The 26,474-nt window shown below is 37.4% G+C and overlaps 1 protein-coding gene across 11 annotated transcripts in view; it reads left to right on the top strand.

Annotated features, from left to right (window-relative positions):
* Window positions 1-26,474, top strand: part of GPHN (gephyrin) — a 299,653-nt gene that overhangs the window by 135,698 nt on the left and 137,481 nt on the right. For all 11 annotated transcript variants that reach the window (XM_086463531.1, XM_086463532.1, XM_086463534.1 and 8 more), the window contains exon 4: window positions 24,337-24,429. In XM_086463531.1, coding sequence (XP_086319657.1) covers window positions 24,337-24,429 — 93 coding nt within the window. The remainder of the gene's footprint in view (window positions 1-24,336; window positions 24,430-26,474) is intronic.

Consider the following 26,474-nt stretch of genomic DNA (forward strand, 5'->3'; position numbering starts at 1 on the left):
CACAAATGTATGTCTTCTAGCTAAACAAAATCAGAGCAAAGCATGTGGAGACAAAGTTAAAAATGCCTTCCTTTGCCCTAGCCACCACATTGCTTGTGTCAGGAACTGAACATTTATCTCGAGCTGTGTCTGTGTTACCAAGTCATGCAACCAATAAAATGCATCTACCTATAAAGTATCTATAAAGTAAAGCGTTTGATGCTGGAGATCCAGCATCCACATCGTATGTTCTTTGATATGTTTTACTTCAGACTGCTTCTAGTATGATTATGTGAACTGTGTGCCTCTTAACAGCTGGAGCAGATTACATGTGCTGCTGAAGTCCATCTTCCAAATAAGTTTTATCTGAAAGGATTCCAGTTCATATGCTTAAAGACTACTTTGCAGTATGAACCAAAGTCCAGTAAGCAGAGAACTGTCAAAAGTGAGCTGCCACTTTAAACTAACAGGCTATGGTAGATGTGTCCCCAGCCTCCAGCACATATATTCTCATACCACAATATATCAGGGGGACAAATAATGTGAAATTAGCCACGTGGGCACACTGCTGGCTCATGTTCAGCTGGCTGTCAGCCAACAAACCCAGGTCCTTTTCCGCGGGTCAGCTTCCCAGACACTCATCCCCAAGCCTGTAGCGCTGCATGGGGTTGTTGTGACCCAAGTGCAGGACCCAGCCTTGGTCCACCAATCCAGCCCATCCAGATCCCTCTGTAGAGCCTCAGGCAGATCAACACTCCTGCCCAACTTGGTGACATCTGCAAACTTACTGAGGGAGCACTCGATCCCCTCATCCAGATTGTTGATAGAGATATTAATCAGAACTGGCCCCAGTACTGTGCCCTGGGGAACACCACTTCTGACCGGCCACCAACTGGTTTTAACTCTGTTCACCACCACTCTTTGGCTCCAGCCATCCAGCCAGTTTTACCCAGCGAAGAGTACACCCATCCAAGCCATGAGCAGCCGGTTTCTCCAGGAGAATGCTGTGGGAAACAGTGTCAAAGGCTTTACTGAAGTCTAAGTAGACAACATCCACAGCCTTTCCCTCATCCACTAGATGGGTCACCTTGTCATAGGAGGAGATCAGGTTAGTCATCATCCTGCATGCACCCCACTTTGGAGATTTCTAGTCTAGACTTATTGAAATGATTTACTGGTTCAGGGAGCATCGCAGCAGTTAAGTAATGAAAAGCAGCCTTGATTAACTAGTTTCAATTGCTCAATACTATCACTCCATAGAGAATAGAATTCTTACGAGGTGTTTTGATCCTCCCACACTTCTGGTTTAGATAAGTTTGATTTCGAGTCAAGTTGTTATTTTACTTCTGTGCCTGTCATAGTTTACTGAAAATCACCCAGCATTTAAAATTTCATGTGAGGTGTTTATAAAATTCAAAAAAAGCCATAGAAATTTAGTTGAACTCATTAGTATCTTAATCCTCTTGACAGTAGGTTGTTAAAAGGCTCCAGAAAAAAAATTGCAGGAAGAGATCTAGTCCACGTTAAAAAATACTGTATAGAAACAATTTTAAGTAAGGAAGCCTAGCAGATATTTTAACAGGCTGAAAGGAATTCTTCCCCTGAAGTTTGCTCCAGTAACACAACCACACAAGAGAAAAAAGCTTTCCTTAGAGCTTCCTCCATTATTTTTTTTTTCTGAGATAAAAAGCCTTATTGTGTTAATTAGCATTGATAACCACCATATTTTATCTGGTTGGTCAGTTTGTGTGAGCCATAGTTCACGTAACTATTTCTCTTTATGGCGTTTACATAAGGGAGCTAAGAAGTGGTGCCACAGGGTGAGGACAAGACAGACATGAGTGCAGGGTGCAGGTGTTGCCTGAATGAAAAGGGCCCATCTTGTGTGCAGGCATCATATTCCTAAGAAAGTGAGATAGGTCTGGACAAATTATCTGAGAGAGCTATAAACCAATTATTTTTGCCATGGTGTGTGGAGACAACACCGGTTATGTGTTTGGTTGGACAACAGTAGTATGTATTTAGATGCAAGATTAAGTAGTTTGCTAAACAATGTTTTATATTACAATACATGTAATGTAATTTGCTGTGGCTGAAGTCACGATATTTGCTCTTCTGGAATATCTTTGAACACTTCCTATGGAAGTGTTTCCCTAGCATGCGCCTATCTGGGCAAGAAAAATTATTATTTTCAAGTTAAATGCTAATGTAAGATTAAAGTTTAGTGTTTCTCTTTTTCATTATCCCTGTGCTTTTGATATATTCTTTTTCTGGATACTCCCATGATAAAATAGCTGGCATTTTGATTTTACTTACTGTAACACTGTTTCTGTACCTTTCAATTATAGTAGTATTTCAGAAATGATGTGACTTAATTGTCCTCAGAGAAATGTGTAAGGGAAAGAATGCTACTGAATCATCAAAGTTCAGTAAAGGTGCAGTGATTGCAGAGTTTTACTTTTTTAAATATTCTCTTATAAAAAATACACAAGGATTTCTAGGATTATTCTGTCAGAAACATTTGCATTCAATTTCAGCTGTCTCATCGTTCTGACAAGATTAGGTGGAATGTTAAGACTGCAAAGGTAACACTTACTTGTTTTCACCATTTCTGCATAGACTGATATTTCTATTTTCTCTTTATGTTACTGTTGTTGTGCTCTATCAAAATAGCTGTGTATTTTAAGATTACAAATATTGTAACAGTTTCACTGGGTTGTTTCAGTAGCATGATGACATGAACCTCTCTATTAACAAACAGGCTGATCCCCTACGGAAATTTATACTGCTCAGTCCTGTCATTTTAAAGGGTTCTTCTGTGTTCTTATCAGTAAAGTGGTCTTGGTAGTTGAAGCTAATTTAAATTAAGTGAGAATTACCTAATGTTTATCATTCTTGAAAAATGAAGCTATGTATCTCAGGATACCTTATGAAGATAAGAACTTAACATCAAGGTGTTTTAAAATTCTTATTCTTCTTTGATAAAACAGAAAACCATTTTTTATGTGTTTGGAGCAAGTAATGTGTTCTATATTTTAAGAAATATTTCTAGAGAATGCTATCTAGAAAAAGCAATGTGCAAAAAAAAAAAAAGCAAAGCTGGGTGTCATTTGGGACACTGAGGGTAATATTTTAGTTTTACAGAGTACCTTGAGGTTGTAAAAGACAATTGTCCTCAGGCCGTTTTGAAGGAAAGATGCCTCATTTTATGATAAGGGAATTGTAGAGAACTCCTTTACATGCAAAAGCTCATAATATACAAACTAAAAAATAAAAGGGAAAGAGTTTTCCTCTGTGATGGAATAAATAGCTGATTTCAGACTAGCTTTAGTTTAAATTTGTTCTACTAGATTTCTACCAATGAAAGCAATACTGGACATTGAGCACTTACGTTGCCTTCTGAGGATGGCTAAATAATAGGGAAAGAAAACCAAAGGAAATGTTTTTTCTAACTATCCTTATAATTATCTATTTTGAGTATGTTTGAAACATGGAATGAACATGTGATCAACTGTCTTCAGCTTTTATTCCTTTTTGTGCTCTTAATTAAGAATCTATTCAGTCACAGAGTCGTTTAGAACTTTAAGATCAAGTCCACCACAAAACCATGTCCCTAAGTGCCTCACCTGCAGTCTTTTAAACACCTCCAGGAATGGTGACTCAACCATTTCCCTGGGCAGCCTGTTCTAGTGCTTGACAACCCGTTCAGTATAGGAATTTTTCCCAATGTCCAATCTAAACCTCCCCTGGTGCAACTTGAGGCCATTTCCTCTTGTCCTGTAGCTTGGTACTTGGGGGAAGAAACCAACCCCCACCTGGCTACAACCTCCTTTCAGGTAGTTATAGAGGGTGATAAGGTCTCCCCTCAGCCTCCTTTTCTCCAGGCTAAACAACCCCAATTCCCTCAGCCACTCCTCACAGGACTTGTTCTCTGAACCCTTCAACAGCTTCACTGCCCTTCTTTGGGCACATTATCAACAGGCACAACCTAATTCTTCAAAATTAACAGACTGGACACAAGTTTTTCTGTGGCTGCACGTTTGATGTATTTCACTTAAGTCACTTCAACTTGTAGGTTTCAAAATCAGGAATAACATGCAATGCATCAAGCTCACTGACAAATAGTATCCAAATAGTGATTTTATTTCACACACAGGATAGATAATAGCTTACAATGCCAATAAAAAATAAAAGTAACAAAATCAATTTAAAACTGAAACTGCAGTACAAACAAACTTTCTGCTGTCCCTTCTAGGAAAGGTTAATTTAAAATGGTTCTCGAGATCATTGTTGTTTGTCTTACACAACTTTCCCCATGAAAACCTGATTTACCTCTCTCCTCCATCTTAGATTATCTGCAGGGAAATGAAGGTAGCATCCAAAGTACAGTTTGCAAAAGAATTTAAACATTTTCTTATCAGACCTCAGTCAGGCACTGAAATCTATCCAAAGAACAGAGATTACTGATGAAAATTTTTCTACAAGTAGGTCAGTGAGAAATTTAATATCTCCCTACAAAAACGTCGTTATAATAAAAGGAGCCTAAAGGAATAAAGTCTGTTTATTCGGTTAGCTTGCAATTATTTCCTGAGCAAAATAGCGTTCTTTTGTCAGTACTGTAAATGAGGATGGCCAGATGTTAACTCGCTAGTCATGACCTTCAATTGAGTATATTTAAATGAAGTAGTAGTCTGCTTTTCTGTGGCTCAGTTTTATCATGATTAATATTGTTTTTTCTTTCTGAAGCTTCAAAAACGTATGAAACTCAAATTCCCTAAAATCCAAAGAATTGGATAGAAAAAGAGCTGTATGACAAGAAGTGTTTTTGTGTGGACAGTTGTTTTTTTGTTTAGAGAGCTGTGTACTGCTCATTCCATTGAAATATATTTGCTGTAGGCAAGGCTCTTATGATGTCTAATTGGAGATACTTTGAAATTTGACAAAAACAGCTTAGTTTCACACTAAAAATATTTCTGCTTTTGGAGTTAGAAGTGAAAGCTGAAACAACAGCTAGAGACTTAATGGACTACTAAATGATCTGTGACATTTAGGAAGGAATAGTTACAGTGGCTTGGAAATTGGCTTAATTTTTTAGAGTTCATCAGTGTGGATGGTTACAGCTCCAAAATCAAAAGTTCTAAGTGGACAAAGTGTCAAATACTGTGCTTCTATTCATGGGTACAAATGTAAAAGCTCTTGGAATGTTGCTGCTATGGAATTGCTGGATTCCAGGTAGACCTGATCATTAACTGTAAATTTATAACTCTTAGCAGAAGAAAAAAAAAAATCTTTGCTCTCTTTTTAAAGTCTTTAAATATCACAGATATTACCAGGCCTAGAGAGAGAACTCTTACAGGACAGAAAAGACTTGCTTAGTAATTGCAAGAAAAGAGCAAGGGCTTCTCCTTCTGTAGAATCAGAAGCGATGAGTGTTGAAATGAAAAAGGAATTCTGGTTTCTGGATATGTGTTTGTTCTGCAGTGGGGTGGGAGAGAGAGAGAGAGAGAGAGGAACAGTGCCAAGTTCTTTCTGGATCTCAATAAGAAAAGTCTGACAACAAATAACTTAATAAAATATCTGCTTTAATAAGGCAGAATAAGAGGAGGAATATAGATAGCAAATAAGTCTTACTCCTTTCAGATGCTGGGAACTGTGTGTTCATGCAGCATCGGATCCATCCCTGGATGGGTTTCTCCACTCATGAGAAGTTCTTGCTACACTTTTAAATGAAGGAAAGGCCATGCTGGTGGCATAATGTCCAGCACTCAGTGGGAGCTGCCTACAGGCTTCTCGGTTACAATGAGGTGGCTGAGTCTGTCCTTTGGCCAAGGGGTTTGTGCAGTATGACACAGGCCTGAAGGCTATGCTGGATGTGAAGCACAGCCCAGCCTGCTGTAGGAACTGCAGGGGAACTTTTATGTGGATCATTAACTCCTTGATGTACAATGCTGTCCTGGTCAGGATCACTACAATATTAGAAACTTTATAAATAGAACACTGTGCGATCCTTAATTTCTGGAGGGCATTGCCCAGTTCTTGCTCATAGACAAAATTTATTGCATACTCTCCTTCATCCACTAATTCCACCTACTCTCTCTTACTCAAAATATTATCTGAATGACTCTGCTGCCTGTGTGGGCTCCTCATCACTCTCCAACACTAAAGTGGCAATTGTCTCTACAAGGGAAAACAGTAGTCCAGAGATAACATATACTGCATGCACCATAATCCTCAAAGTAGAATGTGTGGGAGATGATACAACTCTTTGAAAGGGACAATATGGTATTTTTAGTTATTGAGGTGATGCCTTTATTCTAAACTGCATTGAGCAAATGACTTTAATGTGATTTTAACGTGTCCAGAAGGGTAAGTTTTGCAATTAAAAAACCAAAACTCACTTATATAAACATTTTCATGTAACAGACCATATGTTAGAATAATAGTATATAAAGCAGGTGATACTCGGTCAAAAAGACTCATTATTTCTTATGCAACTTTTTTTTTAAGTATATAAATAACTCAGGGTTCTCGTAAAGGTTACCATGTGTGTCTTCTTACATCTTTAAAATAATGAACAAGTGCTTCCTAGTCCAGAGAGCTTTACATGGTTTCACAACTCCAGAAATTACTCATGCTTTAGCAAGGAGGGTTCTGTTCCTATGAAGCAGCAGGCATTTCATATGCATAACCTCCACTGTCTGTCTGATTCGAGCACACCCGTAACAATGGGAATGCACTTTATTCACTAGAACCTGCTGTACCTACAATTCCTTACACATTTCCATAATTACTGAGTCTCCTTGCTTATCCTTTTGGAAAACTACTCAAAAAAAAAAAAAAGTGTGTATATATTCTCTCTCCGTTCGTTTTCATGGGAAACAGGAGGCAAGAGGCCTGAAATACACATTTATGGAAGTATAATGAATAGTTGCAATATCTGTATGTTAATCATGGCATTTAAAATAATGTTGTCTTCTAGATAGTTATGGTTGTTTACTATAAACTTCAGATAAAGTATTTGAAAGCAATTTCAGAATAAATTTGAAAAGTACTTTCTGAAGTACTTAAAAGGATTACTTATGGTGAGAAATGTCTGCTAAGATTAGCACGATAGAAATCGTTTGAGATTTAGAACTTAAATTGTAAAAAAACCTTTTAGTAAAAAAGATTTTGATTTATCTTGTGCTAAGTAGTTCAAGCTTATAAATCATTAATTCCTCTTGAAGGTGACACTGTAAGGGCTTCACTCATTGGCAACTATTTCCTCAATGCTGCAGCTTTTGGTTCTGGCACAGATCTTGATTTTGCAACTGAAGCATATGGTACAAATATATTCATTGCCAGAACATTTAATTAATTAAGCCATCATTCATTAAATATTAAGTGTTAAGAGGACCTGTATGAATAACATGTTTAGTGCAAGTGTTTCTTACTCTGGAGTTTGTAGTGTTTGTTTGAAAGCTCTGTCACAGAATCAGTAGTTGCAAATGGAACAAGCGTGTTGGAAATTGTGTGACTGCAAAGCATTTTTGAACATACCGGGCTTTCTCTGCAGCATTGAAGAGACTCAATGTGATTGCTGCAAGCATTTGTAAAGATGCTTTTTGTTTAGCAGAAAGCATTCCATACTTCTCTTTCTGGTAGTACTGATTAGTATTTCTTTTATGATTCTTAAATTTTACCAAGTGAAGTTTGGCATACGTCTTTACAAAAACAAAAGATGACAAGTGATTCTGCTTAGAATTGTCCTTTCCAGCTCTTTTCATGTATTGCTTTGAACTTTATTCATGTCCTAGTTAGCTTCTATGGCTTTTTAACATTTTGAGACTACATTGAGATAGATCACTTCTATGAAGCAGTTGTTTTATTAAACTTCTGTTTGCTCCATTTGCAGTAGCTTTATCAAATTAGGCAGACTTCTTACAAAGTTGTCTCCACCTCAGTCAGTTCAGAAGGATTTGTATTTTTTATTTCATATACATAATCCTTGTCATATAACAAAGTGTTAGCAGATCTTTCTGTATAGCACAAAATAATTTCCAAGACCTTAGAAACAATGGAGATTACAATACAAAGAATTCTGCAAAAATGCTGTAAGTTGTTTGGCATTCTGCATATTATTTTGCCTGAGAGATTTCTGATACCCATAAAGGCATGTTTGAACAACCTTAGTATCCTGCCAGATTTTAGCTTTGTTTATACCAGCTGCAGAAACAGTTGGAAGGTGATTTTGAAATCTCTTTAGGATTTTGAATGTTTTTTATTACCACCTGACTCCAAGTAATTTTGTTGTTAGTATGTATCAAGAAAAAATGAACATCTTTTAGGAACGTTTCAAAAGATAAATGACCAGAAAGTTTCAGCTCGTAGGGAAGTCTATTCAATGTGAGTCGTTCTGCATCAGTTTTCTCTCAAGTATAATAATTAGTTGAAATCTTTGATTGCAGTGGGATCAGCTAATGCTAAGACACCTCTGCAAGCTCCAATGGAAGCAGAAGATAGCTCATCAAATTCTATGGTAACAGCTTTTACCCAGTACTGTGTAATAACTATAATCCTTTGGGCCTATAAGAGAGATTCTGCATAGACTGAATCCTGAAAAGGTCTTCCCTTTGAAGAGAATGGCCTTTTTACTTCAGTAATGGATTGTCTTATAAAGTGCCAAAAGGTTCTTTCACTGTGTTTTAGTCTTTGGATGCTTATACCCCAGAGTTCAGGAATAGATGCTAACCTAATCAGCAAGGCAGCCTATTACTAGTTCATTCTATTATTCTTCTATCGTGCTCTATAAGAAAAAAGCAAGGGCTCGTAGGGAAAAGACTGTTTTTCTATAATGATCACAGTTACTTGTTTTTCACTGCTTTCAACAGCTGTCAATGCATTGTTTGCATTAAGAACTGTCACTAATGATTGATTGATTTTTATCCTTTCCTTATCCCTTTTGAGAATCATTGCAGGATCTCCAAGGTTACTCCTACTCAACAGATAATGGAGAAGTGCAGACAGTCTAATCAGTTCCAGAATACTCCAATCTTCTTTCCTTTCTTGCATATAACTTTCTCTTTGTTGTTTGTATGCCCCTGTCACAAGAATGCATCAGAGCAGGATGTCCATATATTCCTTATCTTTGGAGAAATGAAGGACACTGCTTAGTTTTGGATGAAAGGGCTTTCTCCCTGGTGGTATATTATCTTCTAGAAGCTAAATCATTGATTATTAGACCTGGAAGGTCATTTACCATCTGAAAATGATACTCTATAATTTGTTCCTTATTTGTCTGTGGTAGTAATTTTTCCTGGGGAAAAATAAATATCTTTGTGTATTTACATGTAGTGACTGGATTTGTATAAGTATCCTTTCTCCAGCAAATCACACAAAACATTCAGGGTTCTCTACAAATACTTTTTTATTTTACAATGCGGTAGAAAGATGAACACAGATAATTCCCATCTAATTTATATACAGGAAAGAAATTTTATTGTTGGCTTGGTAGGCTTCTCGAGGGCAAAAGAACACTTCTCTAAAACAATCCGAACAGTGCCGGGGCAATCATAGATCACAATAAGATCATGCCTTTAGTTGTTAGGTCATGTGGCCTGTACATGCACTGGTTGGCTGGAAACATCTTACGTTTAATTTATCCATTATAATTGGCATTAGAGAATGAATACAGCTCATATAGATAGTAATCTTAAAATCTCTTAGCTGGTAAGGGCATCCGCTACAAATATGTAGAGATGTCAGTAAGGATGGCTTCTTCGTTGCAAAAGAGGGACACCTTCTAATAAATGCTACTAGGCAAAATTTTAGGGCTGTTCTTTATCCATACACTGATGATCAGAACTATCATTTTTGGGTGAACAGCACCATCATAGTTGTAATGGGTTGCCTGAGATGCAGCCCTCACAGTGCTGTGCAGCGGTAGCTAGATAACACACCAGTGATTTGACTTCTGCTGAGCCAGCCTCACACAGCATCAAGGCTGTTTCCCTGACCTTTCCCCAGTAGGCTGGGGGTGGGTAAAAACTTGGGAGGGGATATAGCCAGGACAGCTGACCCAAACTGACCAAAGGGATATTTCATACCACATGACGTCTGCTCAGCAATATAAGCTGGGAAAACAGGAAGAAGGGGGGGACATTCGTTTCACGTTTGTCGTCCGCAGCAACTGCTGTGCGTACCGGAGCCCTGCTTCCCAGAAAGTGGCTGGACATCGCCTGCTGATGGGAAGTAGAGAATAAGATCTTTTGTTTTGCCTTTCTTCCGTGCGTGTCTTTTGCTTCATTAAACTGTCTTGATCTGACCCACGTGCCTGTTGTTCTATTTTCTCTCCCCTGTCCAGCTGAGGGGGTGAGAGTGATAGCGTGACTTTGGTGGGCATCTGGCCAGGGCCAAACCACCACGATAGTGCAATGAGCAAGCAGAGAGGTGCTAGATCCATCCATTATGTAATGACTCCCTCTATGGAATTGTTGTAAACTGATTGTTACAGTCCATTATCTTCAGGATCTTCAAATTACACTGCCGCATCTTCTTAACAGATACTTCTCTGAATATCTAAATAGGCAACTGTATTGACAGTATTATTGGCCAAAGATTAACCTGTAGTTGATAATATCAAGTAATGAAAAGATTTCTTCTCTAGATGGGAAGAGCATTTGAGTTGGTAGGCAAATGTCTTCTTAATTCCATGCATTCTGTTGTGGTTAAGAAAAAGGAGTGTCTGAGTCATCACAGTCATTCCATTCTTCCTTGAACAGTATCAGTACATGGAATTCAGGAGCTTGTGAACATCTAGTAATTCTGCCTTTTTTCCCCCACATTGATCTTGCAAACCAATAGCCACATGCATCATTCAGGCCTCAGTTTTCATACAGTGAAGTGTAATGATGTATTTTGACTATTTAACATACAGAAAATTTTTGTTGAGGGTAGGAAACGGTCCATAACTTTTACACGTGCTACAAAACGGAAATGGTTTCACTTCAAGATAAATCCGTCTTCTGTGAGGGCTTTGCTTCTTAGTATACTAGAATATGAGTTATTGGAAACTCATGAGCCTAGTTTATATCCATCAGCTATTTCAGCACTTCATCTGCCAGTTTGGTAGCATGTAAATTCTTTTCATCCTACAGTGATTATCAGACTTCTGTCTTAAATAGAAGAGTTAACTCAAATTTCAATATTATTAACGTGATTCTTCACAGTCTTCCTTGTTTCACAAAACAATATTCTTTGTTGCATACAGAAGACAGTGAGCCCTGATATAAGTGGCTTTGACTCTCCTTACAGTCCTTTGTAAGATAGAAGTGATACTTTAGACTAAATCTCATTTCTTCCAAAAGTTCAGATTTTCATTTAAACCAGTTTATTCACTTGCTTTTCCAGGTGTCATTTGTCCAAATGTAAAACATTTAAAGATCTTTAAGAGTGGGTTGTGTAGACAGGTTTCTGTCAGGAATGACAAAATAATCTTGAACTAGACAGAGAGAGAGAATAACTGAAATTCCATCCAAGCCCATTTTAGTATAGTCTAGAATTTTATGAACTAGACTTCCCCAAGGAAATTTCTGTGAGGTCCCAAGTGACTTTTGCTGTTTCCTTTAGAGGTTCCTTTAGAGAAACTAAGTCTGTTCTTGGCAATACTGTGTGTGATTCTGCTAAAATGTATTCATTGTTTTGGCATCTTTTTTAGCTGCCTGGCTTAATAAAGCCATACAACAATTTTGCTTGGATTAGGCTTGCAAAATACTACTTCTCCTTTTAGGGTATATTGATTGTAAGTTACCAGAATTGGCACACGTGTAGAGAAATATTCAGTAAAGCCAAACTTACTATTTTTGGGGTAATTTCACCTTGTTCTGTCAGTGGGTGTATTCATATGCTGCTATGTGAGATTTCTTTTGTAGTATCCATAGACATTGTATTTTAGCTCTTCCCTGGCTCTTCAGTCTGTGGCAATCTCAGGAACTTCTATGTCAAAGCATTAATCAATTACTAGGATAGTCAGTTTTTGCTACTCTCCAGAGTAATGATAGCCAGTAGCGTGAAAGTCATGCTAGACATGCATACTCTATGAGATAACAGTATTTTCTATATGATGTGTTTGTTGCTGCTTTGATCTTAGCTCTTTGAGGTTGTTACATGCAGTTCCTTTGATTCCTTTCTGTACTTTGCTGAGGGTACCACGTTGCTCTCTTTGGTTGAGTACACTCATGTTCCCACTCCTCATAACTCATAGCTTCCTAACAGCTGATCAGGATGCACTGAATTGTTCATGACTGAATAGTCTGGGAAAACCAGTGCATTGTAGTGGTTCCTTCTCCCCTTTTTAGTTCTTAAATTCTTACTCTTTCTGCTTGTATCTGTGAAAGTGGCACATCTGGTGACAGTTTTCTCAGCCAACTGCTGAAGTATACAGGTCCTTATGGCTGCTATTGTACATACCACCTTTATAAAGGCAGAGTATTTGTTCTGCAGTCATCCAAAATTCCTTCTTGAAGTGATGCCAAAGTTCCAGAGTACCTAGGTATTTAGTCCCTCCAGTATTTGTTTCCAGCTCTTACGGTTCTTTCATGGATTTTTTTTGTACTTCACATTCTTGATTTCATGAGGAGTTTACCATTTCTCTTCACAGGTCCAAGTCTTTTAGTTTGTTTCTTTGCTTGTTACACTGTGGCAATATCCAGAAGTTCAGCTGACTTCACACAACAGTTGTTCAGGTGGCTTTCTGGCTCTGTGTGGACTCGAGGAACTTTACGCCCATGGCCAAAGCAAATCCTATTAGATCTCTGGGCAAGTTTAGTATCTGTATTTATGGTATTTGGATATTTGCCATAAGGCCACCTAGAGTTTCATCTTTGCTTTCACCTGGTGTAATCGTAGATTTATTCAGGTTGGAAGAGACCTTTGAGATCGTCAAGTCCAACCATCAACCCTACTCTACGAAGTGCCCCCTAAACCATATCTCCAAGCATCGCTTCTAAACAACCTTTAAACACGTTAAGGGATGGTGACTCAACCACATCCCTGGGCAGCCTATTCCAATGCCTGACAACCCTTTCAGTAAAATAATTTTTCCTAATGTCAAGCCTAAGCCTACCCTGCAGCTTGAGTCTGTTCCCTCTTGTTCTGTCATTACCTGTGAGAAGAGACCAGCACCTACCTCTCTACAGTGTCCTCTCAGGTAGTTATAGAGAGCAATAAAGTCTCCCCTCAGCCTCCTCTTCTCCAGGCTAAAACAACCCCAGTTCTCTCAGCCGCTCCTCATAAGACCTGTTCTCCAGACCCTTCACCAGCTTCGTTGCCCTTCTCTGGACACGCTCCAGCACCTCAATGTCTTTTCTGTAGTGAGGGGCCCAAAACTGCACACAGTACACGAGATGTGGCCTCCCCAGTGCCGAGTACAGGGGCACGATCACCTCCCTGCTCCTGCTGGCCACACTATTCCTAATACAAGCCAGGATGCCATTGGCTTTTTTGGCCCCCTGGGCACGCTTCTGGCTCGTATTCAGCCACTTGTCAATCAGTACCCCGAGGTCCTTTTCTGCTGGGCAGCTTTCCAGCCACTCACCCCCAAGCCTGTAGCGCTGCATGGGGTCGTTGTGACCCAAGTGCAGGACACAGCACTTGGCCTTGTTAAACCTCATACAGTTGATCCAGATCCCTGTCCAGATCCCTCTGCTGAGCCTCCCTACCCTTGACCAGATCAACACTCCCACCTAACTTAGTGTTATCTGCAAGCTTACTGAGAGTGCATTCTATCCTTTTGTCAAGATCATCGATAAATATGTTAAACAGAAGCGGCCCCAGTACTGACCCCTGTAGAACACCACTTGTGACCGGCCGCCAGCTGGATTTAACTCCACTGATCACCACTCTCTGGGCCCGGCCGTACAGACAGTGTTTTACCCAGCAGAGCGTATGCTCATCCAAGCCATGAGCAGCCAGTTTCTTCACTGGAATTCTATGGGAAACAGTGTCAAAGGCTTTACGGAGGTTGAGGTGAACAATATCCACAGCGTTTCCCTCATCCGTCAGGCGGGTCATCTTGTCATAGAAGGAGATTGGGTTCGTTCAGTAGGACCTGCTTATGTTGGTCTAATATTATGCTTAAGTTAGTCTAATGGTATCCAGGGCTGTTTCAGCCTTCAGTGGAGTGATGCTGCAGTTCGTGGGAGTCCTCGAGTCTTCTCCTGGTTGGTAAAAGGCAAAGGTAACTGTTCAGAGTGAGTTGTTGCGGGAATGTACATGCAGACTCAAAGAAGAAAGGTTACTGGTTAGTAACTGGTGTTCTTTGAGAGGTACAGTCTGCATGTACATTAGTCTCCTACCTGCCTTTCCCCTCTTTCTGAATCTCTTTCAGGTTTGATTGTGCATTTAAGAGGAACTGAAGTGGTGGCGGATGCACTTTGCCCTGTGTGTCATGCCTCAAGCAGGAAGAGGGGAGGAGCTAGAGCGCCTCTCCCGGGACTCCCAGGGCAGGCCACAAGCCCACCCACTCTTAAAGTATATTTATGGACTAGATATCTCAAAGTACCACAGCCGTTCATTGGTAGGTAAATTTTCTTTACTGTATTTTCACAGGTAAAGCAGTAGATTTTATTTTAAAAACAATTCCATTCATTGACTGTGGATGATATGCATGAACAATACACACGTGGGGGAATTTATACAACAAACTACATTACACGGAGTAGCTCCCGGTGTCTCTAATGGTTTCATCTCTTGTCTTTTTTCCCCCTGTCCTAACCTTTTTAAGGTATTTGAATATTTTCACTCTGTTCAATTTGTCATTTCCATTGAGCAGTACACCAAAAATTGAAATTACCTAAGTTGTAATAGTATTGAAAAAGTAAAAGGAAACTATGTCTTACACAATTGTAGCTAAGTGTGTCAGGTAACATGTAAGATTATATTTACTGTTAGAAAATTAAGCTAGAAACTGAACTGGGTTCTGTAAGACTCAATTATAGTTTTACAATTATATATTTTTTAAACTTCTTAGTCACAGAAAGGCAAACATTTGTGTTTCAACATTTTTTCACAGCTGGGTTCCTCGTGTTGGGTTTTTTTAATCACAAAAATAATTTTTTAATCCACAGCACTTCCTGCCCATTAAACAGAACAAGTAGACACAGGGTATAATCTGTCTTAAGCTGGAGATATAGTTGTCTCTGCATGCAAATACGTACATGCAGATTGTGCAAGTCATTATTTTCAAGTATAGTTTCTGAGAACTGTAGGTTGTGTGAGTTAAGGGCTTTTACAGAAATATGACTGTTACATGTTTGTACTTTGAGTTCTCTGAGACACCTTTGCCTATATGACAGACATGCTTTTACCAATTTCTTAGAGTTCAAGCAGTTAGTGTAGTCTTGGTAGCTCAAAGAAATTTACAGTTGGTTTTCTGTGGCTTTGCCATTTCTGTGTTCTCCATAAGATTAAGTAGCAGCTTATCTGGGCTTAGTTACAGCCCGCAAAGTTTGGTGAAACATCTGATCCGTGGAGCATGAGATACCTATGCTGTAGATGTGGGTACACATAGATAAAATATTGTAAAGAACTCTAGTTTTAGAAAGTTACTGACTTATGTGGAATATCAAGCTGCCTTTTCACATTCTGAGGACAAAACGCAAAGTAAACAACCTTAGATGAACATTAATGTATGCAAAGGGGAAGAAAATGTGGAAAAAGCCATCTTGTTTTGCACAATTAATTAGAAGTTTATGGCTTCAAAATGAAGCATTTATATCTGTGATAACAGGTCTTTGAAATGCTGCTTTAATTAAAAAATAAAAAAAAAAAGAGAGACAATTTCTGTTTATCTGGTTTTGGTGAGCAGTATTAGATTAATTTAATTGGGTTTATGTTTTTTTTCCTTTTCGTTCCAGTTGCTATTTTAGCTTGTGTTGTTGCAGGAATAGTCAGAGGAATATGCATTAGATATCAAGATTCTCCCTGGGAAAAGGAATACTGGCAAGGAGACATTGTGGGGGTTTTTTTTAATTTAATTTTTCATTGGTTTCAAATACATTCTTAAGAAAAACATAGAGGTTTTTGTAACTACTGTAATATTTATTTTAGTAAGTGAATGTATTTTAGAGAGGGGTCTTTTACGCATGACAGGGATGAGATACATTGAACTTTGGTGCTTTTGCTAGTACATTTTTATTATGTAAAGACGAGCATGTGCACCTATATGCCCACACACGTGTATATATCTGCCAAATGCAGAATGGACAGGAAAGTTGCTTCAAGATGTGTTTGGAAAATAGATAATTCTGACTCTTCTGACAGCTCTGAGTTCCCCCCCCTTCCTCCAGGCATCTGAGGAGAACTGTTATGCTGGAGTGACTGACACTTTCTAGTGAGTAGCCATGATGTCAAGACCTTAGTGTGCACACTAGAAGGATACCAGTGGTACCAACAGTGGATAGGAACAGATTTTCATACAGAAGGAAACAACTCTTGTGCCTTGCTGCACATAATAAACTCATGATTTGCATTTGATCTAGACCTCCTTGTAGTTTTTATTTCAATTTGTTAAACCATAAAATCACAATTTTTCTTGTTTATTCTAAGACTAATATGTCAAGGTAGTTAGCTTGAATTAAGAATGCCTCCTTTCTGAGAGGAAATCGGCACAAGCCATTTAAAATTGCAGTTGTATTTTGTGGAGTCAATCTTGTACATGGCCTGTACAGCCTTTACCTTTCTCCAACATAAAAGTTAGATTTTTTTTTTTTTGCCAGTCTTAGCCCTTAAAAAGCAGACTACTTCAGTGTTGTCACTCCCAGTCCTGGTGGTTTGACCAGCAAACACTTCAGTGTTTGCATATCTCTCTGCTTGACTTTCCCTACTCATTTGCATGGATGAACTCTGTTCAGCGTTGCACTTCAGTGCCTACATTTTGTTCCCTGTTTTAGGGATAATTATGAGGAATAGTAGCTTTTAGAAGATGTGAAGTACTTTTTTTAAAAAAGGTTACGTTACAGGCTGCATAGGTATGTTGAACCTTGTGATAGCTGCAATTTATTTCAAACTGAAAATGCCTATAATTACATTTCCATTTAAAAAGTCATTTTATAGAGTACATTTTTACTACTTTCTTCCTTGAGTTTTGCATTGCAGTAAAATAGTTGTGTTTTTACAACTTCTTTTAATACTTTAGCTTAGTATTTGGAATAACAACAGTACAAAATGACTGATGTTGAAAACTGCAAATATATCTGTAGACTCTTCAAAAGACTACTGTGTGCAGTAAAATCTCAAAAGATGAAAAAGCCCATTTAGTAGACATTGAGATACATACTTACATTTCACCTAAGTCTCTTGACTACAGTGATTACACTCTGAGCATAATCCTAACACTTCTCTTACTTTCTGCCTTTTGTTGGTGGGGAAAGGAAAAAGAGATGGAGGTAATAGAAAATGTTAAGCATATTTTCATGGTGTTTTAGTATTTTGTTTTCTGATATTCTTAAATAATTTTGAGATTGATTACTTGCAAAGTTGTTGCTCCATACATAAGAATATCCTCATGCCTCTACGTTTCAGCGAAGCTTTCAGTCAGTAAGAGAAAGACTGTGAGCATAAGAAATAAAATGATTACGAGAAATAGGGCAAAAAAGATGGAATTAATTCCAATAATATATTAACATTTCTAAGGCCTTCCCTCCTTTTAAAACTGAGTGTTCAACTCAGCTCTTTATCTTTCCTTCAGTGCCTTTGCTTTATGGGTGTTCATGTTCTTGCATGGTCCTCGGTACTTGATTTTCCCTTTCTCCCTAAATTAAATAGACAAGCTATGGTCAGCTGAGTAAAGAAGATTCAAACTCCTAAATAATACAGCAGTGAGTAACAATTGGGTTACTTTTACCTTTTCTTTTTTCTTGCTTTGTATTTGTGTGCTGTGGTGTGAATTTCTGATTCATGCAGTTTTGTATACTGTCATGCCAAAGTATCAGGGTTAATCTTTAGTGAACTGGAGTCTGGAGTAGTTCAAGCAACATGACTAAGTAAAGATTGTTATGAGATCTTAATGTGCCAGTTTCTATATTCCTGAAACTCAGTGGTCAAAATGACGTCCACTTTTCTTAGTAAATCTGTGACTATACAGACTTTCTCTTCTTTGATATGTTTTTCTGTATTCTCATTCACTATAATTTCTTCATTATGCTGATGTTAGATAATAATAAATAAAAATTATCTCAGACACCATTTTAGTCCTTTTAGCATAGGACCACAAGGTGTGAAAGAAAATTAAATTGATATTTCATGTGGCTTTTTATACAACAATTCTTCTTATTTGAGTTGGATTGCTAAGGCAAGTTATCATTATAGCTTTAAGAACATATTTTTTATGTTTTTTCCTTGCATTTTGAAACTTACTGTCCTAGAGTAAACAGGATTTATTTGCAAATACAGAGGTTACGTAATTTTACAACGCTTGTAGTTGTGAGATCTGAGCTGGAGAACACAGACTTGTGCATTTCTAAGCACTATCAGTAGCTTTTCCCAGAAGCTACAATGACCTTTTCAGTCATGTAAAGTTGTTTTGAGAACTTCTGGATAGTATGCATGTGTATAAACCAGCTTATACTAACTTATTTCTGTTTCGAAGTCCAATGTAAATAAGTGTATTTAGTTTCATAATTAAATTTCATATTTAAAATCGATAGTAGTTGAGCAATTTCAATTAAATTTTTACGTATTTTAAATGGTACTTCATTTGTGGTTGGTGGTGCATGTAATACAAAATAACTTCAAGTTTGCACTGTACTAGAAAAATTTAGCATGTGCCAAAATACCAAACGTCTTTGTTAACTATGGAATTACTTAATCAGTTTCAGTACTGAATATTGAATAGAAGAATTCTGTATGGATTCTTTACGAAAGCCTGCCTGTTTATATTCTTTTCAGCATTCCTCTGTTCTTTCCTAATGATTGTTTTAAATGGTAACAGTGTGCATGTCATATTTTAGGGGTTAAGGTGTATGGAAAGTATGCATATGTATTGAGAATTATCTTTACAATCCTTGTATTATGATGCAAATGACATATTGATAAGCAAAAAGGTATACATGTTCATCCCAGGAATAAGCACCATAATATTAATTTGAAGGAATGTATTCCAATCATTTTGGAAGCATAAACATGTGCGACTGTTACCATACTCTCGTAGCAAAGTGATGGCAAAAATAGGACAAAAAGAAAGACAATACTGTAGGACTTTAGCATCATAGGAAAGGAACAGTCCTCAAGACCGCAGCTCTTACCTGTAGGCATATGGTCTGGTCCACGGTGACCATTTTTGTGTGCTTTGTAGTCATAGTCTCAATATCTATATAGAAGAGCAGCATACAGTAGCAGTAAGAGGACTGGAGGAGTCTTGCAACATTTCTCAAGTTTAAATTCCTGGCTAACAGCATGCTTTATGATATTGTGTCAATGAATGGATGCCTCTGTCACTCTGAAAAAGAAATAATTAATTACCTGTGTAGAATTGCTCTGCTCCGTTATTTAAGTGAAGCAGCAATCAAGGACAGAAACGAAGAGTGCCTGTGATTGTAATAAGTCTTTATTGCAAGAGACTGCAAAAATTTTCTAGGATAAGTAACCCACAAACCTCAGTTATCTCCAAAGATCAGGGAACTGTTCCTTTCATTCCAGAAAGGAATCCCTATTTGTTTCTCCTGTTCACTTACTTTCAGAGATTAGAGGATGGTGCATTAATGGAGTTAATAGTCCACTTTGCTAACCATTACCATTGTGCATTCTGTGAGCAAGTTTCTTATGTATCATGGGCGGGGTGTTATCTGACAGAAATGATTAATAAGAAACAGTTACTAGGAACACAACAAATACTTAATGATAAACATGAATAGCTGCTGGAAAACCCAAATAAAATTATGAAGTGTTTTCTCTCTCTTGAATCCTTCAGTCAAGGCTGGGTGGTTTAGTGAAGAGATGCTGGAGTCCTAGAATTTGTTTGAAATATAGAAGGAACTGACCAAAATTCTGTGATTTGCCCATTGCAACTTAGACTAATGGCACTTTTGCATCTTGGACGTCAAGATGCTTAAATAATTTCCACTGAAGGAAATATGTCTATAAGTGTTATAGCCATTTACTCACTGAAATGTCAGGTAGCACTAGCTTAGGTGTGGTGCCACAAGAATACGTCTGTACAGCTTTTGGACTTAGTGTGCCTTAGTGTGATGACACCTGTATGAACTTGCAAGCATGTAGCTGTGGTAAACAGAGTCTTTGCACTGTGCCACACACTGTGGGCATTCTTTCCATGAGTCAATGAATTTTATTACACTTAAAATCAATGCGTTTACATGTGAAAGACTAAGAACTCGGAGAAGGAATGAGGCAAGATTTTTCTGCATTGGCGAAATCAACACTGGTCATGAGAAAGTTCAAACATCATAAACAAAGTTTTTGATGAGCAGTGTTTATAATTGAAATAATTTCAGGATTGGGCAGTGCATAGAAGTCCAGCAAGTAGTTCCAAGTTGGGAGAGAGAGAGAGGGCTGATTGAAAAGAGCGCTTTGGCACAAGAGATGGAAATAAACAGCATGTTAGATCCAAGGATTTCTTACTTATTTAAATGAGCGAAATTTACATGTATTTAGAAGAGAAAATACAAAGAAATAGGTAGAAAGAACAGGGCTCCAGATCTAATCCAAAGCTTAAGGAGACAACTGGGCTGACATTTTATTTCTGTGCAACAGAAAAACATAATTAATATAATTATTCTAGGACTTCAGTGAAATCTGAACAGGTTAGAATCACAGCTTTGTGGTTTTGAAGTAAAAATATGCCTAGAGGAACTGACTGTAATGACTTCATTTCTCCTTGTCTACACTGACACTAGAAAATAACTGATAAAGCCTATTTTAGGGTATTAATTGGTAACACTATTAAGCTATTTATTGGTTGTTTTTTTTCTGGAGGCCTGTAGTTGTGTTCTGGCGTTTTAAAATTTGGCAGTAATTTTACAGTACTGTTTTCAGAGCCACATAGTGTATTTTGTATCCATCAACATAATTCTATTGGCTTGAATGGAGTGACAGTGATTTCCATAACCTTTTGACCTAGTGTCATCGTACCTTGAAAGCTTGTCATCAGTGAAACAGTAGAAGAGGAGAAAGATGCACAAAACTTCTTTAACGACTTTTTGTGTGGTTGAAACGTTATATAATAATTTTGCTTGTATAGCACCAGTAAAGCCAAATACCAGGTCCCTGACTAGAAGAATTCTCATTTGAAGACACACAGCAAATTCAGTTCTGTGCAAAGCCACTGGAGAATCCAGCTGGACTGCTAGCAGCAAATGAGTGGCCTTTTGTCCTCAGTGGACTGGGATGGTGCTTCGTTTTTTAAATACTTGAAATGTCACTAAAAATGTTTTGTGGGATAAAGTAAATAAGCTGAATATCAGCCTCAGGTATTTTTCCACGGTTTTAAAAGATCTAAGTGGTATAATTTACACTTCTGAAATACAATGAAACCCAAACTTACTTCCTCATAGTCAAAAGTCTTCTTACTGAAAGCTTATATTTCTTTACTATAACTGGAACTTGATACAGAATTATATGTCTGCCTTAGTACACTGATGGAATAGCAGTAATAGGCATTTAATTTATTGCTCAGTTTATTTGAAGAGTTAGGGTGTACACTGATTTCTTTTTGTAGGCTGTAACCTGACATTTGTTTCCCCTGTTAACTGGAGTATTATTGAACTGTAGAAAACTGAGAACAGAGGAAGGCTTTATTTTCTCTGTAAAACCAGTTGGAGTATCGTGGGGTTTATTTTATCTAAAGATAAATGCTTCATTGAAAAAAAAAAAAAAAAAAAAAAAACCAAAACCACAAAATCTCTACCTCTTGTTTTATACTGACAAATTATTCCTGATTATAATGAAGTATATACACTGTTAAGCTCTAACTTTGGCAAACACCATTTTTACACTGAACCTCTCTCGGGTATTCTCTGAAGTTTGTAGCTGTTCAAAGTCAAGACAAACACATTTCTAGATGATAGAATAGCGGAGGTGCTACCTCTTTAAAATAATTTTTCTGTTGCATATCTATGTTATTGAAGCAAACAATTTTAAGAATTAGAATGCTTTTTACTATCATAATTCACATTTTTTTCAAAACGTAAGTCAAAAGTCAGATTTAATAGTTCATTTGTCACAGAATCGTAGAATGTATTGGGTTGGAAGGGACCTCGAAAGGCCATCTAGTCAAACCCCCCCTACAACAAGCAGGGACATCTCTAACTAGGTCAGGTTGCTCAGAGCCCCATCAAGCCTGACCTTGAATGTCTCCAGGGGTGGGGCTTCCACTACCTCTCTGGGCAACCTCTTCCAGTGATCCACCTCCCTCAGATTAAAGAACTTTTTCCTAATGTCCAACCTATATATACCCTTTTCTAGCTTAAAACCATTACCCCTTGTCCAGTCGCTACAAACCCTTATGTATGGGTCTGAGACATTATGTCTGTTCTTTTCTCAAGCATATTTGAAATGTTGATATAGCCAGAAATTTCTGGTAATTTACATCCCACCTAAGCAGAGTGCTGTCCTCCAAAGGGGTAGAGTGAAAAGTTGAATGTGATTTTAATAAAGACAAGAGATAACTCAAAAGGGGAAGTGGAAGGCATGAGTAAAGAAAGGAGAAATAAAGACAGAACCTTTGGCTTTGCTGCTTTTGCAAATAATCTTCGGATGTTTGCATGATGGGACTTACAAGCAGATGCAAGTTTATTCTACCTGCAATTTTTAAGAGGCTATGTATGAGCTTTCTCTTAGTTGGAAGTTATATAGCAGGGCTAAGACTGCAGAACATACACCTGAGGTTTAATCTAAATTTGTAGTATTTTTTAAATGTTCTGGACAGTTTTATGACCATCAACAGTATTTTAAGCTTTTTTATCAGTGTATTGCTTAGGTCTAATTTTATCATAAATAATAAGCTTCTAGCCAACAGTCACCAGAACAGTTTGTTCCTCCCCAATACAATACTTGAGAAACATAAATGTGCCCTAAGCTTTTTCAAAGGATGAGGTTTCTTTGCTAGAATAAGGATAGCTCTCTAAAGGATTGATCTGACTGATTTCTGCAGAGGTATACTTTACTGTGTAATACATGAATGTACTTCATATAACACAGCTAATTTTAAGCTCTAAGCAGACATTCTGCTGCTGTGCTAGCCCACAGTAGAGTATGGAGGCTAAGTGATAGAGTCATATTGAGACTAAATACATTTTTGGCTTATGTCAAATTTTTATCACAGTTTGAAAACTAGTTTAAAATGTCATTTAAAAAATGAATGCAAATCCAATTAAACACTTCTAATGTTTAATGTATCAAGAGTTCTCCAGTATTGTAAGTCATTGAATCTACATGACAGATTTATTAGGCTTGCTTAGTCCAGCCTTGGAATTGGTATACACAGTCCTATAGAGATGTTGTAGGGAATGTAGAAAAGATGATTATAGGTAAACTTACCACCATGTTCCAGTATTTAAAGGGTGGCTACAATGAAGATGGAAACTCCCTTTTCACAAGGAGTCGCATGGAAAAGATGAGGGGTAATGGGTACAAGTTACTCCTGGGGAGATTCCAATTAGACACAAGAGGAAAATTTTTCACAAGAACAATCAGCCATTGGAATAATCTCCTCAGGGAACTGATGGATTCCGCAACACTTTTAAGATTCAGCTGGATAGGATGCTGGGCCATCTTATCTAGCCCATGCTTTTCTCAAGAAAGGTTGGACCAAATGATCCTTGAGGTCCCATCCTACCTGGTGTTCTAGGAATCTATGATTTTTTTGTGTTGCTGTGTCAGGGGTATTATTGCATCTTTTAGTAGACAAACTTGCAAATATGTGCTTCTTGCCTTTTTTCAGGCTATTAAAAGTGGAGCACAGAAACCAAAGTTACCGTAATAAGAATCAATGCAATCTGAATTAAGTGGACATACTTTATTAACATGTGTCAAAGCATTATATTTATATCTCGAAATCAAAATAAACAGTGATATAAATGAATAACTGTGAATTCTTGTTTTCCATTTCAGGTAAGGAGATGGAGAACAGAATTTCAGTTTTCATTGCCAAAAATATTATGATGGATACTTGAATTATTCTGTCATATTTTGATTATAAATAGTGGTTTAAAATCTTTGTATAAAAAGCCATGAGTGATTTTACAATTCCTCAAATTTACTGTCTGTCTCTGTTTTTAAGACATTTCAAGTCTTCAGGTGTTTTCTGAGATAACAGTATCCCACATATTACTTGTAAGATCTGACAGGATTCATGTTCTCTTTCAGGAGACGCTGATAGATTGGTGTGATGAAAAGGAACTTAATTTGATTTTAACAACTGGAGGAACAGGGTTTGCACCACGAGATGTCACTCCAGAGGTGAGAGAGTCCTGGAACAAGAAAAATCTGCCCTTTGGTGTAGAAATGTACGAGTCTGGGGGAGGTGGGGTGATATTTTTTTAAAATTTCCTCTGTAACTTTACTTTGCAGTATCTCTGGACAGGTCAAGTGATACACAACTTGGAAACAGAAAAAGCAATAGGGAATATAGCACAAGAGAATTACTCTGACCTTGGGTTCTGACCCAAAATGATTTTCAAACTAAAATGTGTCATATTACAATGGGGTTTCAGTCCCCTTACAAAACAAAATTCTACCGGCGTTTTGGTGTAATTTTCCTTAGCACTGCAGTACAACACTGCTAAGCAAAAACTTGTGTGGCTTTTGTTGTGTCCTGCACAATGAAAAGTGAGATAAGAGACATCCTTCAATTCTTCCTTGCAGGCTACTGCATTTACAGTGACTGCATTATAGGTTGGAATGTGAGAGGCAGACAGTAGGGGGAAAAAAATTTTGTGCAAAGCTGCTATTGCTTTGCTTGACACCACATTGTCAAAAAGAGCGAAACAGGCACAGAGATGGAGGTAACGTGCACCAATAAATGTTGCACAAGAAATCTGGTTACATTCCACTTATAAGGAGGTACGATAAGGAAGAAAAAAACATAAAGGAACTTAACCTAATAACCTCACAGCCATGAGTTGTCATATGAAATGACTCTGTGATTGCTGTTGAAGTATTTTGATATTTATGGTTCTAAATCAGATTAATATGAACTTTTAAAATCACATACTATTTTTGGTTTGCTTATATGCACTAAAGGGCAGAATTAAGATTGAGTGCCTAAAGTGTTTATTTCCATAATTTAACATATTTAGGTTTCTCTTAAGTACTCATATAAGTTTTTAATTGCTTAGACTTTCAACTTTGTTTGAGTTCATTGTAATGTGCCTAAAATGCTTTTTGCTTTCAAATGTGTTCTGTCAACCATGGCTGCAGTTTAACTTTTTTCCATTAGGATTCTAAAAATATTTTTTTACTTTATTTTATAACATTTGTGTAACTAAAGAAACATGTAGAGAAACTGCTGCTGTACATTACTTCTGATGTTTTTAGATTATGTAGTAGAAACCTTGAGTAACTAGAACTTAAGGGTCTGTTTATCAGCAAATGGGAACACTATAAGATGACCACAGTGTGCTAGCTAGTGAAACTGAATTTGCAGGTGATTCAGTGTGCTAAAGCCACACAAAAATGGCAAGTGTGTTGGTTGAATTTCCAAACTAATTTAATGGTTTTGAAGGTTGTATTCCCAGCATTATGTGAAAAGAGGGCTGAACTTCTGCTTCAGTTTTCCTGATTCATTAACTTTATGCAGGGACGAGACTAGGCAGTAGTGCTAGAGGAAGCATTGTGGCCCGTCAAAAATTATCCACAGATTCTCAAGCAGCATTTGGGACAAGAAATAAACAAATGAGAACTCTGCACATAAACACCTAGGTTATATTGCTTCATTGCTGTTACTTAAACTAAGACAGGTGGGGATGATACAGTGAGCCATTTTAAAAATTATCTGAGTTATTAGAGTGTCTTTAGACTATATGATAAAAACATATTGATATGAAAATCATTAATAATTTGTACTGAAGAAAAAAATGCATTGTTTTTAAATTTAATGGGTATACAAGACTTCAGTTGATTATAACAGAATTAAGCGTTCTGACTGTTGAATTATTCCCATACTTTAAAAGAATTTATATGGGGCAGTATTTACTCACTTTTCAGTCTCTTAAGTTGGATTAACTTGCAAGACTAAATTTAAATCACAGTGGAGAGATTGAATCGCAGTTTTTATTAAAAAGTGGCAAAAAGTGATAAGGTTTGTTCTTATAATAGGGTTTATTAGATCATTCATTCAAACAAATGTTTTTAAGGGAAGTAGTTTGCTAGTATGTATCATAACAAAAGCATATGAAGAAGCATAAGCTTTGGCACTGTATTTATGTCTTTTGGGTCAATGAGAGAAACAGTTCAAAATGGAAAGTTCATTATGTCAACATGAGATGTGCAATAGCAAGCCTTCA

This window comes from Leptosomus discolor, chromosome 3, assembly GCF_034619465.1.
Source record: "Leptosomus discolor isolate bLepDis1 chromosome 3, bLepDis1.hap2, whole genome shotgun sequence".
NCBI classification, from domain to species: Eukaryota; Metazoa; Chordata; class Aves; order Leptosomiformes; family Leptosomidae; genus Leptosomus; species Leptosomus discolor.